The sequence below is a fragment of the Stigmatopora argus genome, chromosome 5 (assembly GCF_051989625.1).
Source record: "Stigmatopora argus isolate UIUO_Sarg chromosome 5, RoL_Sarg_1.0, whole genome shotgun sequence".
NCBI lineage: Eukaryota > Metazoa > Chordata > Actinopteri > Syngnathiformes > Syngnathidae > Stigmatopora > Stigmatopora argus.
Genome location: NC_135391.1, coordinates 5,135,459 through 5,153,782, shown reverse-complemented (window position 1 = coordinate 5,153,782; position 18,324 = coordinate 5,135,459). Strand labels below are relative to the sequence as shown.

The window sequence follows — 18,324 nt, the reverse complement described above, 5'->3', positions numbered from 1 at the left end:
AAGAAATGGCATGACTTGGTAAAAAAGGTACAAAAGCTAAAAGGGTATTTTGCACAATATGTGATGTATTCTGACACACCAAAAAATACAATTAAAAATATAATATGACTAAATGGTGGTGCATTTTTTGATGAATGCTGTTTTTTTAATGGTGTGAAATTGCACTGTGCAGTGCAATACATTTTGGTTACATTTTACTGTACATCTTTCATTTCTTGTTAAAGTGGTGGACGGTCGTCCCTGTGCAAGACTAAATGGTAAAGGATGATTGACAGATGAGCTGAGGGGAGGAATGAAATGTGATATTTTGTGGTTCTTACCCTCACTGGAGGTCAGATGGGTTTTCAGCTGGTTGTACCTGTCAGCTTTCGGTGGCAATGGAGGCTGAATTTCTTTGTCTTCCAGGCCATCGGGACTACTTTTGGACTATGGGGATGGGAGAAGAGTATCAAGAACACCTTCAACTATTGACTAGCCACAAAGTAAGTAGTAATAGGAGACATCTATGTCATATAATAATGAGAAACAGAGCTAGGTAATTGTTGCCATATGCGGAAATCATGAAACATTTAAATACATAAATAAAAAATCTAAACTGTGTACAAAACCTCACCTTGGAGCTTATAATAGTGCTATGTACGCCGTTGTCATTGACCTTGATGGTGATTTGCTTTTCGGAGAGGTCCGGTCTGATAAACGGAGGTTGAATTTTGATTTGGGGCTTCTTGCGTGGGTCCAATATGTACCTGCATGGGATGAGAAATTATGGATGATATTGACAAAAACACAGGCGCCATATACTGTACATACTAATGTTTGTAATGAACTGGAATTCAGGTCAAAGGAAATTTACATCCTGAATTAGTTGCCAAACGCACACTATACTCTCAAATTCACACCATCACGTAAGTGGGAACCAAACCCACGCTTTCTTGCATCATGAACCATTACGCCTCCTGAGACCAATACCGCCCACGTACGTGCCCTCAAAAATTGTAAGGGTGACAAACACAGCACAAGGCAGTGAACACAGAGCATCTTACCTTGGACCCAAAGGACTACATAAGACATACTCCACGTTGCCACTGCAACCTTTTGTAAAGGGATTTACTCCTCCACGAAATTTGCCTGTTACCTGAGGAACACAAGACTATAGTTAGCGTTTCAAACAGATGGCTGAAATGCACGTGCGCACACATTGGTCATGGGCCCAGATAAAATTGATATGAAGACGGTGGCATTTGAGAAAAATCCTTTCATTTCTTCTCTGTCCTCACTTGTTCGTTTGTGGTTCGGCCCCGAGCCACGAGCACCATGTGGAAACCGGTCAGACCCATGACGGGAATAAAGAAAAGTCCCGCGATACACATCACCACCAATCTGAGCGTGAAAGGGTTAAGGCGAAGCGAAAGATCAGATCACGATACAGTCACAAGATGTGGACAATCCATTGACACGCGTTGCCAAAGTGAGGAGGGGAGAGTTTTGAAAGGATACGTGACGGTGGTGTGCAGCGCTCCCAGTCGCTCTCTGTGGTGGAGCACAAAGATGAGGCCGAAGGTGAAAACTCCCACCATGTGGATGCTTAAAGACAGCAGGAAGAGGAAGAAGTAACGGTAATTTCTGCGTCCGATGCAGTTGTTGACCCATGGACAGTGATGGTCAAAGTCCTGAAAAAATAAGGAAGCCCGTTTTGAAATTTGGATTAATGATAAACAATCTGTCCTAAACAAAAGAAGAATGCTAAACTATGTATTCCTATTGTCACACAGTGCATCTTGACCCTCACCTCCACGCAATTGTCACACACACTGCAGTGTGAGCAGCGAGGCGGCCTGTAGAAGTGACAGGTGGCGCACCACTTCATCCGAACTTGAATGCCTTTGATCTCCACATTCTTGTAGAGGGGCGCTCGGAAGTCGTCGTCTTTGTCTTCGTCCACGTCCGCTGCGCACACAGTAAGTCAAGACAATATATCTATATATCTATATCTATAGCAGTATATCTATATATCCATATATCTATATCTGTATATCTGTATATCTATATATCTATATATCCATATATCCATATATCTATATCTATATATCTACGTCTATATCTACATCTATATATCCATATATCTATATATATATATAGCTATACATCTATATCTCTATAATATATATATATATATATATATATATATATATATATATACATCTACATCTTCATATATCTATAGATCTATATCTATATATCTACAGCTACATATCTATATATCCATATATCTATATATCTAAATATCTATATAACTATATATATATATATATTTCATATCTACATCTATATCTATATATCCATATATACACATATCTATATATATATAAAATAATTACATTTCAATTATTATAAATGGACCTAATAATTCAAAAGACATTTAAAGAAGACATTTTTGGAATATTTCTAACATGGTTCTCAATAGTTAAGCCTATTTTTTTCCCATTTTAAAAGTTGATATGATGCGGATGATTGATTTTCATTTTTTTTTCATGGTTAACTTTACTCGTGGCATGAAATTGAATGATTTATTGTGTATCGTGTATAAAACTGCAAACAAATAGCGACACACCCTCACCTGTTGCCAAGAATACAATGTGCACTAAACAACCTTATCATAATTACTGCTGTGCAGAAAGAGGAAATTGTTCAAGACAGATGCTTATCATATAGAAGTACATTAAAAACACCCGCAGGGGAAAGTTCAGCCACCACTCTTTAGACGGAAATGCTGAAGTTAGTCCAGTCCGTTCTCTGCCCGGCAAGCCGGTTAAGGAAGTCGTTGTGTGTAGACACAAAATAATCTTTAAATAGCCAAACTAAAACGCAGCATTGTTGGTACAGAAGCAGGAGGTGATTTACAAACCTCTGGGGTAGACACCGGGGTCCATGAATGTTGCCATGCTGAAGTTGGCCAACACAAAGAGGAAGATGAGTCCATTGTAGACAGGCACGATAGGGGAGATCACCTTGGTCAACCAGGGGCACCTGAAAAAACACATTGGAGTCTTATTGGCTTTTCATTCCAAAATACACACATACCACACTTTGATGTTTCCTTACTACGAATCTCTTGTGTGAACCTGCACACACAAACGCACTATTAGCGAGCCCTCGGTCTTGTTTTGAAACAATCAATAAGCAGCATGAGTAGTAACACGATTCCACAGAGTAAAGTGGGAGAACACAAACATGTCGGGATGAATGATAGAAAATTGATGGATGGATTATTCATCCATTCTTGTATCTATTTTCTATGGCTGAATTAATCAGTTTAGTTTAAATAGTAAAATCCCCAAGGATGCTGAACAAGATGAGACTAACACAACGAGACTGGTCGAGGAAATGAGTGCAAACATCTGGAAACCGTGAAATATTGTCTATTATGAAACGTTCAAGAGGGAGCTGTGATGTCAGGTTTTAATATGAATAATCATCTGACTTTCATTTAGCAAAGGTATTAAACATAAGGCGAAAATCCTGATGTCTAAGTTTGCAGTGTGCAAGTGCCAAGGGAGCTACGAAAGATTATAAAAATAGTTGTCATAAAAACAAGTTGGCCGACATGTGGGGGAAATGTGTTTAAATTTACTTCCATGTCTCATGTTTGTGTAGCACAAAGTCATCTAGCAATCCAATTCAATCAGGGCCGAAAAATATGACGTGTTGAATTTGTTGATTTTGTAGTAGTAGTGGTAGTAGTAGTAGTATTAGTAGTGGTAGTGGTAGTAGTGGTAGTGGTAGTAGTGGTGGTAGTGGTAGTGGTAGTAATGGTAGTAGTGGTAGTGGTAGTAGTGGTAGTGGTAGTAGTAGTGGTAGTGGTGGTAGTGGTAGTGGTGGTAGTAGTAGTGGTAGTAGTGGTAGTGGTAGTAGTGGTAGTAGTGGTAGTAGTGGTAGTAGTGGTAGTAGTGGTAGTAGTAGTAGTAGTAGTAGACAGTTAAAGGGAGAAGACACATGTGCTGCCTGTGTTTATTGTTGCCAAACTTGGACCAGAGCTCACCCATGGGTCAGCAGGCCAGTAACCCAGACTGGAGAGCTTACTGGTGGAGTACAGCTACCATGTTCAGGTATTTGAACCCCAGTAGTGAAGCCACCAAACGCCGTCAAAGCGCAGCTGGTGCCAGAACGTGTGTAAATGCAAAGCTCTCACCGCTAGAAATATGTAACTGTGTGAAACCCAATCTGGGAATTAGATTTGAGAAGGGATGAGAGGCCGGATTGTGACCGGCTGCAAAGGCGGCACTTAGACGTGGCTGCTCAGCGAAGTTGTCTTGCGGCACATGCTTAAACGCTCATTTGATAGAGGAGTGAAACCTGGACGTGTGGCAACTGCCAAGTGTTTGAACAGAGAGCCACGGAAGCTCTTTTTGGCCAGCTTGTTGCACATTTGGCAAAAAAAGACAGAAGAAATTCTGTTCAATGGTTTCTGTAGGGAAATCAATGTTCAGTGATGTGAGTTTGTAGCAGAGCATGTGGTTGCCGTGTGACGGATAGTGAAGTCAACCTGATGTCAGCTGAAAATACGCTACAGCACCCTTTGACCCTGAGTAAGATCATTGGTCTTGAAAATGGATAGATGATTGAAATTTGGGATAAATGTAATAGGAGTGCTGCTTCGAGCATGAATGACTCACTGGTCTTAACACAATACTTTTTCATGTTTATGGGTGCTTAATCATGTTCAAAATATCGTATGAGAAGACATGGGAAGAAATTAGTTGAAGCTCAGACGACAACGTCAAGAAAGATGGTTTCAATTTGAATGGTACACAGTGACTGAAATGACCAAATGTAAATTTGAAAGAGTCGTACAACTTAAGCCCTAACTGGAACGAGTCCACGGCCTAGTCCATCCAATCTTCTTCCTCTCAACGCTAAAGTGTTTTGTTTTCAACTAGTGCCATCTGCAAGCCGTTCAGTCGCAAGCAGTTGACCTCACAGTCCACTTGCCTTCACGCCTCCCACGGGAAACTGAGATTGTGTTTAGACCCAACATAGACTAGGACACGCGCACACACGGCACCCCGGAGAATTGAGCAATCCTCTCAACCCAAAGCTGACACCATGTGGGATGTTGCTGGCTTTTAATAAGGCTGAGCAAGCTGTTTGCAAGAACCCAACAGCCCTGAAGTGACTCGCACTAAAATATGAATGGGACAAAAAGAAGTAGAAACTTGTTGCGCAAAACGTCTATTTGTTTTTCCTTCGTCAGACAAATCTAAATTAAAACTGCATTCAAAAAATCACAGTGCTCAGTGGGCAGTTCCTGCCAATTACTAAAAGTGACTTGACTTTTTTTTAGCTGTAAGCACTGAAATAAGAACCACCCAAACCAAGCCAAAAAAGCAAATGAATCCTTTTAGTGGCACAATTTCTTTAATTAAAAAAGACTTCATTTTCTGCCACGGCTATTGGTAGTAATTCATGTGTCATATATCCACCCATGGGTGACATTGTACCCCAATACAATTCAATGTGATTCACGGCCCCCCAAAGGAGGGGTCCCTTCTTACAACAGGACATCAGCCAAACTGGGTAACTGAGGCCAGGCGAGATAGAATGACGGTAGCCAACAAATTGGAGCAACTCTGCCAAGCACTTGGCATCATGTCTCTAGAATCGTAAATCCACAAACTCCCTTACTTGATTTCAATGCTTCTTTCAAGTACATTACACTACAGCAACACTTACAGTATTTAGCCAACATTAACCTCGAGGACAGAACTGAGCCTGGCAATCTGAAATGAGATAATACTGCTTTTTTTTTTTGTCGTTTATGTTTTTTTAAGGACGACTGGCGACTTCAATTTGCTTTTGTGTTGAGCTTCATTAAATAGCCACTCTCACCTAGCCATTGCACTGATGTAGAATTATACAACAAATTCCAGTAACTCTGCTAGAGATATTCAAAACAAACTACATATTATTGGATATTTAAAATTGTAATACCAAATGCTTAACCCTAAGTACGAATTGTATATGATTTTGTGAGGCAGGAAGATGAAAAGTTTGAGGCCACTGTCAGATTGAATATAGATTAGCACAGTGAATTGGGAAAATTTATCAATTAAATGACAAATGTATAACATTGATTGATTTTACTACAACCAAAAATTGACACGCACACATGGATGGATTGGACTAATTGAAACAACTCCTTTCAGGGGTGTCAGACTCGGGTTGGTTCGCAGGCCGCGTTAACGTCAACTCGATTTCATGTGGGCCGGACCATTTTAGGTAAACTTAGATAGACTTTTTATAAATGGATTAAAAGAACTGGATTAAAAGCCCTGAATATTCAGTTTTTTATAGATCTAAAACAATGTTTATTTTAGCTTTTTTAAATATATTTTTTAGATTTTACAAAATGATTTTTGAACTAAAAACACAGAAAAAAATTGATTTAAAAATTACAATTATTGATTTAAAAGGGGGAAAATCAGGAAATGTAATATACATCTATACTCTTCATTTTAATTTGATCCTAAAACAGAAAGTCGGCACTCATCATTTACTTTCCCGGGCCACACAAAATGATGTGGCGGGCCAGATTTGGCCCCCGGGCCGCCACTTTGACACATGTGCCTTAAACAATGGATATTTCTGACGAAATGTAGCATGCATTATTAAGTCCTTCATTCAGGAACAATTAATTTCTGCTTTTAGAACAAGGAAAATAATTGTGCTCTCTTTACGTGAAAAACAATAGAAATGTATTTTGACCCAATTGGGGGCAAATGTATAAATAATGTACATTTTCAAACACATACCCATTTTGTTTGCATGGTTGGCTCAAATCTAAACTCTAAATCATAATCGCATTGCCTCCCATTTAAACTAGAAGTACATGCTGGCTATGAACGCTCATGTTTCAGTGCAATTTGGAAGATATTGATTGGTAATGTACTGTAAATTGTAGGCTGCTCTGCTTGCCTCCAAACTGGTTGAAGCATTCCTTCTGTTCTCTTTACAATGATTGACTCATGCTATCTTTTAATCCAACAACTTTTTCCACATAAACAGCCATTTGGCATGCATGGTAAAATTCCTTTAATCCAGTTAAAACTCACAGACTGTCAATCTGGTTTAATCTTCTTGCATGCTGATTTACAGTGTCAAAATGTGGTGATGATTTATCCAGCCATCCATCAATTTTCTGTCCAACTATAAAGCCACAGAATATGAAAATCCAATAGCGGGAGTTTTAGAGGATTACACCAGAGACTTTTATTAATTCTCCGCTCAGAAATTATTGAATTGCACAGATTTAATGTGAATTAACTTCATTTCCTGCTACTGCAAAACACGGATGTGCCAGAAGCAGCACATTTCCAGACAGAAAAAAACTTGAAACCTTTTAAAACACAACTCTTATTCCCTCACCTCCATTCCTTTCCTTAATCCATCATAAATCCAAGTGGAGGCAGGTGCTTTCTCTCCGCCAAAAACCCAAATTCCCCCTTCTCTTCTCGCTCCCTCCCCAAAACTCAAAAAGCAATGTTCCCCTTACATCACGGGGGATTTTAATTGCATATTCTCACACCATTTTTCCCCCTCTGAGCAGGAGGTTGATGATCTAGATAGGCTGATGGGATATTTCTCTCTCTCACATACGCTAGGACACACACTTTACTGAGCGCACGTACACATAGGCAAGCTGTAAAATGCACGAACAGCCCTCAGCATCGTAGATATGGCGCACACACGTTCGCAGAGGTTGAGAGAAGGATAACGGAGCGTGGCGCCTCGGAGGAGATGGAGTACTGCAGTTTTGTGATAGTGCCACAGTTCAGTAAGATACAATATGTGGCCGTATATTTCGCAAGCTTTCTAAAGCCGCACAATGAACAAATGTAGTCTGCTACGTCTTCAATCACGACACACCAGTATGAGGTTGGACGTCCTAAAAGCTTGCAGAGGAAACAAAGAGAGCCATTGATGTAGTGAGCAGCAACAAGACAAAACAATGATTCTTTTTAGCCACAGAGGTTGGCAGCACTGGGCAGCGTCCCACTAGTGTTCTATGGGAACTTAGGCACAAAGAAGGGTCCAGACTGAGAGTGGGGGGCGCGGTCAATAAATTTGGTTGACCTGCTGTCAATGGACGCTCTGTAGCTACAGCGTGAGTGCACATGGTACATGTGTGGGGCCATTCAAGAAAGACCGTTTGCTTATATAATTGATATTACAGCAGGAGACGGTCAGTGTTTTTTCGCAATATACTGTATTCGCCCCTTTTTCATGATTTCTCACATTTTGCAGTTTTTGCGGTACACCGCAAAAAAGGGCTAATACTGTGAAAAATATTTCTGTGGTAGTTCCCCGTTTTTCGCGGTGTAGCGCGGAAATGCAAAAACTGCGACCGCAAAAATATGGGCTAGCACTGTGAAAAATATTTTTGTAGTTGTTCCGTTTTTCGCGGTGTAGGGCAAAAATGCAAAAATTGCGACTGCAAAAAACGGGCTAGTACTGTGAAAAATAGTTCTGTAGTAGTTCAGTTTTTCGCGGTGTAGCGCGAAAATGCAAAAACTGCGACGGCAAAAAACGGGGGAATACTGTGAAAAATATTTCTGTAGTAGTTCCCTATTTTTGGCGGTGTAGCGCTAAAATGCAAAAACTGCGACCACAAAAAACGGGCTAATACTGTGAAAAATATTTCTGTAGTAGTTCCTCGTTTTTCGCGGTGTACCGCGAGAATGCAATAACTGTGAAACGTGAAAAAATGCGAAAACAGGGAACACAGTCAAACATATTTCTGCAGTAGTCCCCCGTTTTTGCCTTTTTATGGACTATAAGTGGAATATAAATATGTTCCTAGATACTTCTAACCTTATTTTTGCCCAGTCCCATTATCCATATTGGCCCCTTCCCGTAACCTGGTTTTATTCATAGCATGGAAGCATTTCATTCCATCTGTACTTGTCAATTACATAAACATTTGTACGTATGAAATGACCAGTAGCAAACAAGCATTTTGCCAACATCATGTTCTCCCAGTTGGTCCAGGATAATGAGTTCCACAGGCCACAGTTCAACACCATAGAATCACTCACAAGATATGCAGTCCATATGCACATTCTGAGCCCGTCATTAGGGCGCAGGGTGTGGTGGGAGTACGTCCTAGCGCAACCAAAATAGAGCTCTGCTCTCTACTAATCCCAGATGAACAGGTGATTCTATTTCTAGGCCCAAATCCTCTCCAATCCACCCACTGGAATTCCACTGCTTTATCTGCTCTTCCGCCATCAATGGACCTCATTCCCAAATCATGCAGGTTCGAGACTTATTTGTATAAACTATATTTATGTATTGTTTGATATGGAAAGTCCTGCAAAAATATTTTGCAACTAGCAGAAACAACTTCGAGAGATAGTCAGTGTAGGTTTCAACAAGATGGAATTTTGGATTTGCTCCATTAATTTCCATTGAAAGTTTGGGTTTCCCCTTGAAAGCTTCTGCCCCCATGATTTAACCCTGAATAAGGAGTAAAAGATGGATGGAAGGAAGGAATGACAAATGGATTACTGGATTGCCAGTCTGGTGATCAGCAACAGCCCTGAAAAACACTATCCTTCATAAAAGCAGCCTTGTTTGAACTCTGCTCAATGCAACTTTCCCCTTGAGTCACACACCAATTTGTCTCGTTTCCAGCACCAGCGAGTTTCTCCATTCATCCTGACAGAAGCGCTCAAGGCGCCGTTAGAGCATTTTCCCCAAAAACGAGTGGGCCTGGATTTAGCTTGGATGCTCAAAGGATAATCACATTTCCCTATCACGATATAAATATGTGCGTGAGTAACGGAAGAGAAGCAGGCATACTGTAAATTCAGTTGAAGCAGTCCAAATGTTGTAAAAGTAGAAATAAGGTTGACTGAACCCTGAGGCTGATCTTTGAACCCAGCTATTCACACAAGCACAATCACAACCTTTCTGGATATGAATTTTGGTCTTGTGGCTTTTATTGCCGTGACAATACTTTGGCTGAAATGACCCAGCAGCATTCAAAATCTCGAAAAAAAAAGGCCAGGGGTGCTTCAGTGGTGGATGACGTTCCAAGGCTAGGACTATAAAGCCACTGTTTGCTTTATTTGCTTACCTTTCTTCGGCGTAGCTTCTTGATGAACACAAAAAAAAAGATAAAAGGCAAAGACATTGAAAAGACAATGCTGCTTTATGTGCGACGACTTCTCTAAAAATCTCATTTTTACAATATTTTTCCATCCATTCTTATGCATAGAGAATTATATAACAAAGTATAAGTCACCTTTCCGCTATAATTGCTTTACTGTAAAGCATTCAGTATCCACGGCATACTCTATTTGGGATATTTTTACAATCCGTTCATTCAGGCAGTTTCAGCTGAGCTGCTTTCATAAACTACTCTTTTTTGTGGGGGTGCAAAACAACTCTGTTTTACTCTAGGAAATAGCCATGTATACTATATCTAGAGTAAAAACTCACTACTTAAGTGTAAGTGTCAGTGTGTGTACAGGCTTTTCACAACTGAGAGAAAATATCCTATGATGGGCTGCCTTTGAAGTGAACTATTTCTGATCAGTTTGCAACCACCTGGTTGGGTTATAAATAACAGCTATGTCTAGCTAAAAAAAAAAAAACTACAACAATAAAAATGCCATTGGAGAACAATTTATCTTTCTGACTGAACGCGCCACAATTTTTTGGGAGAGTTGGTGGCAGTAGGGATGAGGGAGCTATTCTATTTGAGGTGTTAATTGTTCCTCTTGCAGCCTCCAGCTCATAATGTCTTTGAAAGATTAATGGGAATCCGAATTAAATGCATATCCACATCATTAAACAAATCTCATCTCAAACATATTTTGGTGAATGATTGCTCCTTTTAAAGCCCATAGCTCATTTTGCAAATATTTTTAACTCTTTCACGCATAACATAGGTGGAAATGGGAGTGTGGCCTGCTTTTATGGTTGTCTGTATAGTTTTATTTATTGCAATTGTGTTTGCAAATTAAGATGTTCTGCAAAGGCTAGGTTGTTAAAATTGGTAAGACTTTACATGGTACCTTACTTATTATGTAAGTAGCGTCCCTCTTTGTTCTCCTCCACACCCAATAACATCGCTCGCAATTGCCGAACACACACCGAATACACATTATCAAAATAAACAATATATTAATATATTTTAAGTGATTAGTGACATTTTTTCCACTGTTACCCTGTAGGCAACTTCTAGTCGCTTTTCTTAGCTTAGCTTAGTTGGGTTCCTTGCCAGGTCTTTGATTTTAATTTTGTTTAAATGTGAAATAGCGAAGCTAGGAGTCCGACACATTCACTCCACCTTCAGCCAATCAGAGCAAAGAGTATTCCAATTAGATCCAGGAAGCAGCAAATTAATGACAAACTATACTTCTGCAGAAAACCCCCAAAATGACCAACTGAAGTAGCATAAAAAAATACCATTCTGGGCATTTTCAAAGCAAACCCAGTAAAATGCAATCCAATGTTAGAAAATGGAATGCATAGAAAAAAAATAAAAAAATAAAACTTAAGTGCCACTTTAAAGCAGGCTGTCGAAACAGAAAGTCTCTTTCACTAGGCAACAAGTCTCTTTTTATTTAGCGTAACCTCCAGGGAGTCTGGATTACCCCTCTCCCAAATTGCTCGTGTGGCGTGAAGAAAATGAACGCTTCATGAGGAGGAAAGTTTTGCGTGCAGAATTTTTTTGCCCGTAGAGGAGAAAAGCAGGCGTGAGTGCGCAATAGCCTTCAAAAACACCTTAACTGCGATGAATGAATGGAGGTAGTATTAGAAGGCCGGATATTCAGCCCGCTGCGGAAAATATAACAAACCGGCTTTAAAGTTGTGGGGGAGCACATTCTTGATCAATTGAATCAAACCAAATCATTGTAAATGCTAAAAAGAATATCAGAGTATTTTCACCTTCACTGGTTGGATTGGATTGGATAACTTTATTCATCCCGTATTCGGGAAATTTCGTTGTCACAGTAGCAAGAAGGTGTGGATGCAGAAATAGCAAAGGCATTTTAGACATACATAGATAGGTAATAAGTATCTTAATAAATAAATGAATAAATATATAAATAGATAAGCGTGTTGCTGAAATATATATATATATATATATATATATATATATATATATACATACATACATACATACATACATACATACATACATACATACATACATACATACATACATACATACATACATACATACATACATACATGCATCCATGCATACATACATACATACATACATACATACATACATACATACATACATACATATATATACATACATGCATACACATATTCATATATATATATATATATATATATATATATATATATATATATATATATATATATATATATATATACACACACATACATATACACATATACACACATATAAGCACACATATACATACATACACATAGATGTATATGCATGCATACGGTAGGTCTTAGCACTCAGCCATTTGTTTTGTTAAAGAGCCTGACTTCTATTAAAACCAATAACCTGCATTATCACAATGAATGACAAGAAATTCAATTCAGACTAAAGCTGAGGTGGAATTAGTATTTCTTGAATCTATTTAGGACTTGCCGACACGGTTTCGTACACTGTTTGATGAACCACTATCTCGTCAGGTAAGGGAGAAATCTTAGCTGTCAATTGAAGGTTCAATGGAGAAGCACAAATCCTAGTAAAGCTTGTTTGAGTAGCTCATGCTCCTTGTTCAAATATGTGAAAAGGACTATTAAATCCCCGCGATGAAAGCTAAAATGCCACATTAGGAGAATGAAGGTCACTTCTAAAAGCTTGATCTTTTTTCTCAATACAGAGGGAAAATGTCAGACAGTCATGCGGGACAGACCACTCATTAAAATAGAAAAAGAAATGTAACCCCTGGTGCACTTTGAGTAAAACACTCACAACTTGGTCTATTCAGTTTCAAACGTTTTGAGACTCATTCAACTGAATCCATGTCTTTATATTTTAAATATATTGAAATTAAATTGGCTAAAGTTAAGTATAAAATGTAAACAGAGCCTGATACCACATTTTCCTGACCAAGTACTACAAATAACTACATGGTAGTTACATGAGTACCAAAACCGATATCTAACATTTCCATCAAAATAGGTAATTAAGGTTAACGTGCTATGATATTGTCCAAAAACCCACACATTCTTGATGTTTTATTAAAAAATACCAACTTGCCATTGCAATCTCATGTAAAATTGAACCAGAGGGAACTAACAATCCCATTAAGAGTCGATAAACTAAAACACGCAAAGAACTGCATTTTTATTCCACCGTGAACCCAAACAGCCATGTAAATGTATATGTACTGCAGAACCGTGTGAAGATTAGAGCTCATAAAAATCCCAGCAGTTACCTCTTTACAGCACCCTCTTATTGCAGCTGCAAAGAACAAAGACTAGCTGTCCACCCAGGACTGAAATATTTATAACTGCTAAATGTAAGAGGACCTTGTTCTATTTCAGTGAGACGGCTAAACTGTCATCCAGCAATATTTAACTGACACACATTCAGCCACTTGCATTCAATGCAGCCGTTTTAGATCACACCACGAGAGGTGTTGCTAGCCGGTTTAAGCCCCGTTCACTCCAAGAGCAACACACTCATTCACCGTGCATTCAAACTTCAACAGCATCCAACACATTGATTTATTCCGGCCCTGTAATACAGTGGAAGAGTTCAATAATGCTAATATAATGACCAGCAGATGACGCAAACGTGGCCGCCCACTGATGACTAATCAAGAGCTGCAGTGCTTGAGGAGTAATTTGCGTTATAACGTTTGAAAAGGCGCACGTTCATGCTGTGGGCTGATTGAATTAAATGAACAAATCTAAGATTCACAGGAAATCCAGGTTTAAAACATCATTTGCTCAGCACGCGCACATTTTCTAATGCTTTGCCTGCTCAGGCTCATTTGAAAACAAATGACAGTGGTTCACTTTGTGCAAACAGAATTCATGACTGCCTCTACTAAACATACAGTGTTGTACACACCCCTGTAATGAAATCACTTTGGAATGAACTAGTCAATTATAGCAGGCCTCCAAAACCCACCAGATTCAATTATTTCTTTATTCTTTATTGTCATTTCATTAACCTCCTAAGACCCTAGCTCTTGCAAGGCATGCATTTTTATTTTCTCTTTGACATTTAGGCTAATTGGGACCTGATGAGTGTAAAAACAAAGAATATTTCTATCTTTTTACATGATGTAGTTTCTGAGAAAAATGATGTCCACGTCGTGAGTGGACGCCAGGACCTTGTAGTCCAAAATTTAACATTGTAGTCTTGACAACCAGAAAAATGTGATGTCCACACATGTGGACGCCAGATCGTAGGAGGTTAAGTAACGTGATATTTAACAAAGTATGTTTCGGAATGGTGTTTAATTTTTTTTTTAAAGAAACGTTGAAACCATCCGGTTCAACTGTTTTGCTTCACAAACGCATTCATGAACTCGCATCCACAATGACAAACGAAGACGACGCCCGGTTAAGCACTACTCCCTCAGGGTACCCTGTATAGTGTGAGTCAACTTTTTCCATTTGGTGTCCCAATTGTTTCACATGTGCTTTTGACCATGCCGACTTTGTGTCAAAATGACTGTGTTTGGATGCAAAGCAAAATGAAACGTAACAGTTCTTACTCATTGCTGACTACGCTTATGTTTTAGACCTAAAGTTCAACTTTGCCCAATGGGATCAAACAAACAGAAGCATTTACAAACAGCTGCAACTCTTTGTTGTTATGTTGAGATGTTGACAAAAATCAAACGTCAAACAAAAACCACATTAAAAACAAAAGGCAGGTCATCATTTGGCTCCAACTCCATGTCATTTTTGACAAGAACACTATAGTAGGGCCTATTTTGAACCAGAAAATGTCCTAATTCAAATGTTTCTGTAATTCAAGGACATGATAATCTCCTGCTACCAGTGTCTGAATGTTGAAATACTAAAAAAAGAAAAAAAATGACGAGGTCAGCTGCTTGTTCCTGCAGTTATTAACCCTTGGCAGCCACTTCCTAGATCACAGGTGTCAAAGTGGCGGCCCGGGGGCCAAATCTGGCCCGCCGCATCATTTTGTGTGGCCCGGGAAAGTAAATCATCAGTGGTGACTTTCTGTTTTAGGATCAAATTAAAATGATAGATATAGATGTATATTAAATTTCCTGATTTTCCCCATTTTAAATCAATAATTGCAATTTTTTAATCATTTTTTTCTTTGTGTTTTTAGTTCTAAAATCATTTTGTAAAATCTAAAAATATATAAAAATATTTTCTGTTTTCCACTTTAATATTGAACATAATTAAAGAAAAAAATGGTTTCCTTTTGAAATGAAAAACAAATGATTAAATAAAGGATTTTCCCTTACTATGAAAAAAAAGCTCAAATAAACATTGTATTAGATCTATAAAAAATTGAATATTTAGGGCTTTTAATCCAGTTCTTTGAATCCATTTATTAAAAAAAATCTAAATATTATATCTAAAATAGTCCAGCCCACGTGAAGTCAAGTTTACGTTAAAGCGGCCCGCGAACCAACCCGTGTTTGACACCCTTGTCCTAGATACAAGGTCTTTATTTCATCAAATTCAATATCCATATGTAAATCACGGTCTAAATCCAAACAGACTACAAAAAATACACGTTCTATTCCAACCTTTTTAAGCATCTAAACCAAACTCTACATTTCTTTGGACACCCTTCAAAAAACATTAAAAAAAAGTCTTCCCACAATCATCTTTCTGACAAACTAGAACGAACAAGTGCAACTTAGTTTCTGCCAGCGAAAAAAAGATACAGAACATGCAAGCCGACAATTTTTTTTGCCAAGATAAACTTCTAAATGTGCCTGGCAGGCATTTCAAAAGTATTAATGAGTTTTTTTAGGAACCCTGAGGGAAGGATATAGTACAACTTTGTGTGTAGTTACAGATAGACAACCAAATCCAAGTTGTGCCTTGTATCTCATTCAAATGAGCCTTCAGTGCTGTGCTCCAGTTACGGTGGAGGGAGTGGTGGGGAGTTAAAAATAGGCCTCAGTGACCATCAGTCACCACTTAGTCGGCCAATGTGGAGAGCAGATTGTAAATGAACACACTGAAGCGCTTGAATAGTGGCCCTTGTCGCCTGCCCACACAAAGTCAATGTAAAGCACTAACACACACTCGTGCCATACACATCACGTTTTAAGAGTTTGCATGCAGTGCAGATAAGGACGGCAGTTTTAGTAAATAGCTCGGGGTTCTTACGATCTGATTCGCCAATGAAACATTGGACAGTTTGGAGATTTTTTGACTTTCTTGGCCTGAAGTTGAAGAGACGAAGACCTGTCACTCTCTGTAATCGTGTTTGACAGATGACGCAAAACTAAAGGGATGGCAAACGGCTAGCAGCTATTTTCACAGTCTCTGGAAAACAAGTTGGGGGGTTTTACGTAATTCTTAATTAATTTCAGATTAAGGAAACTGATTATTTTCTGTGCTAAAGTCGTGAACCGCTATGAACTTTGGGGGCCATTATATGGCAGATTTATCTTAAAAGTAGCTACAGTTGCTCCCCTACTTACGAACATTCGAGTTACGAACAACGGTAGACACGAACATGTCTGCGCGTATGTCGAAAAATGTTCGGAAAGAGATGCTGTAAGTTAGATTTTGTATTGCACGCCTTTTCCCGAGTAGTGCTTCTTTCCGCCGCTAATACCGACTTGACCCTCAACTTCTTCCTACATTGAAGTTACAGAGGAGGAAGTAACTTTTGAAGCCCATTCCAGCGACGACAAAGACCCTCTCATGATATAAAATCCTCTTCCTGTACGTAGTACGTACAGTACTGTACGTATTTTCTCCATTTTATTAAATGTTTTTTGCAGTACAAACCAATACAGGTTACTTACACAAGCCTTAAACATACTTATATAAACCTTCAATATACTTATATAGGCTTTAAACATAAATTATAATACAAAATATAGCACTGAAGCATCTTACGAACGAATTCACCTCACGAACGATCGTTTGGAATGTAACTCGTTCGTAAGTTGGGGAGCGTCTGTATTGTCAGATTGAACATCTAATGATTAGCTGTTGGTTGTGTTAACCAAGATAAGTGGAATGGAAAATTAATGAATGAAAAAGTCAGTAGAACTTTTGACCGAGGCCAATGGTTTTTAGTGACCTGAAGTGCAATTACTCTTTGGGTGAATTGTAAATGGCTAATAAAACTCACAAATCCCATTTGACAGATAGAGGTGTTGCAAGGACGTGACCTCCATCTGCCAGCTGCCACTACACCTCAACCCACGCCACTTGGAAGTGTGTGCAGCTGCCATCACATCTCCGAAAGCACCTCCATCTGAGGTTGTCCTTTTGCTATCTTCAACAACGTCCATCCATCGTCCATCCTTGTCAGAGGTAAGCTGATATTTTGCCAAATGCGCCGTGACATTCAAGCAACACCGTTGGCACTCATTTTGAATTGCAATTCAACTTGTTGACAGCGCTGTTGCCCGACAGCCAATACCAATCTCAACAATTGCGTTCATCGGGGTTCATAGGCAGCGGACATTTCTTGACCGTCAGTATGTCTTGACGACAGCTCATCTGCCGTGGGAAACTGTATAACTCAGCTTCCCATTGTGGCTTCTTTGCTTTCCCACATTGACTGAAAAGTGTCTCGTGTTGTATGGAACTGATAAATCTTAGCCATCCCACAAACACGTCAGTTTCTACCAAGCAGAACCAAACGGAGGTCTTAGCAGCACTAATAACATCCAGCACACATTCTTAGGGAGTGTATCTCAATTCCCGGCATGTATCACATGAGTGCGAGGAGGGATGTACTTAGGAGCATTGGCAGATAAGCACCTTGAATGATTATCTTATCACAAAGTGGGCTAAATTATGCAAGACACACTAAACCTGCAAACGTGTATCAGACAAGTGCTAGTATGGGATCGTAACAAGGTGTTGACATTTATATATTTCCAGGGGAAAACAAGTGCATTACACGACCGTGAAGCAGAACCATAACCCAAATCCTGAGAACTGACATAATGTGATTTTCTCACATTTTTTGCAAGGTTTTCTGCACCGTAGCATTGATCTCAAATTCTTGATCTCAAATTCATGGTAGAGGACGCAGAGTGGAAAATGAGTGCAGTGCAGTGTGATAAAAGTCAATACATCAAGTTGTTGGAGATTCACGATAGCCTGCGTGATAGTAAATGA

The 18,324-nt window shown here is 39.1% G+C and overlaps 1 protein-coding gene and 1 long non-coding RNA gene across 3 annotated transcripts in view; one reads left to right on the top strand and one right to left on the bottom strand.

Annotated features, from left to right (window-relative positions):
- The window catches only part of zdhhc8b (zDHHC palmitoyltransferase 8b), a 29,790-nt gene that overhangs the window by 3,890 nt on the left and 7,576 nt on the right, over window positions 1–18,324 (bottom strand). For both annotated transcript variants that reach the window (XR_013300231.1, XM_077600200.1), the window contains exons 2-8: window positions 2,906–3,027; window positions 1,790–1,947; window positions 1,498–1,670; window positions 1,278–1,380; window positions 1,044–1,135; window positions 614–746; window positions 321–426 (exon numbers count right to left, since the gene is read on the bottom strand). Coding sequence is in view for 1 of the 2 variants with exons in the window: in XM_077600200.1 (XP_077456326.1) it covers window positions 321–426; window positions 614–746; window positions 1,044–1,135; window positions 1,278–1,380; window positions 1,498–1,670; window positions 1,790–1,947; window positions 2,906–3,027 (887 nt within the window). In the remaining variant the exon portion in view is untranslated. The remainder of the gene's footprint in view (window positions 1–320; window positions 427–613; window positions 747–1,043; window positions 1,136–1,277; window positions 1,381–1,497; window positions 1,671–1,789; window positions 1,948–2,905; window positions 3,028–18,324) is intronic.
- Window positions 218–17,496, top strand: LOC144074070 (uncharacterized). The gene is made up of 3 exons (XR_013300232.1): window positions 218–482; window positions 1,773–1,958; window positions 17,340–17,496. It is a non-coding gene; the product is annotated as an uncharacterized LOC144074070 (long non-coding RNA).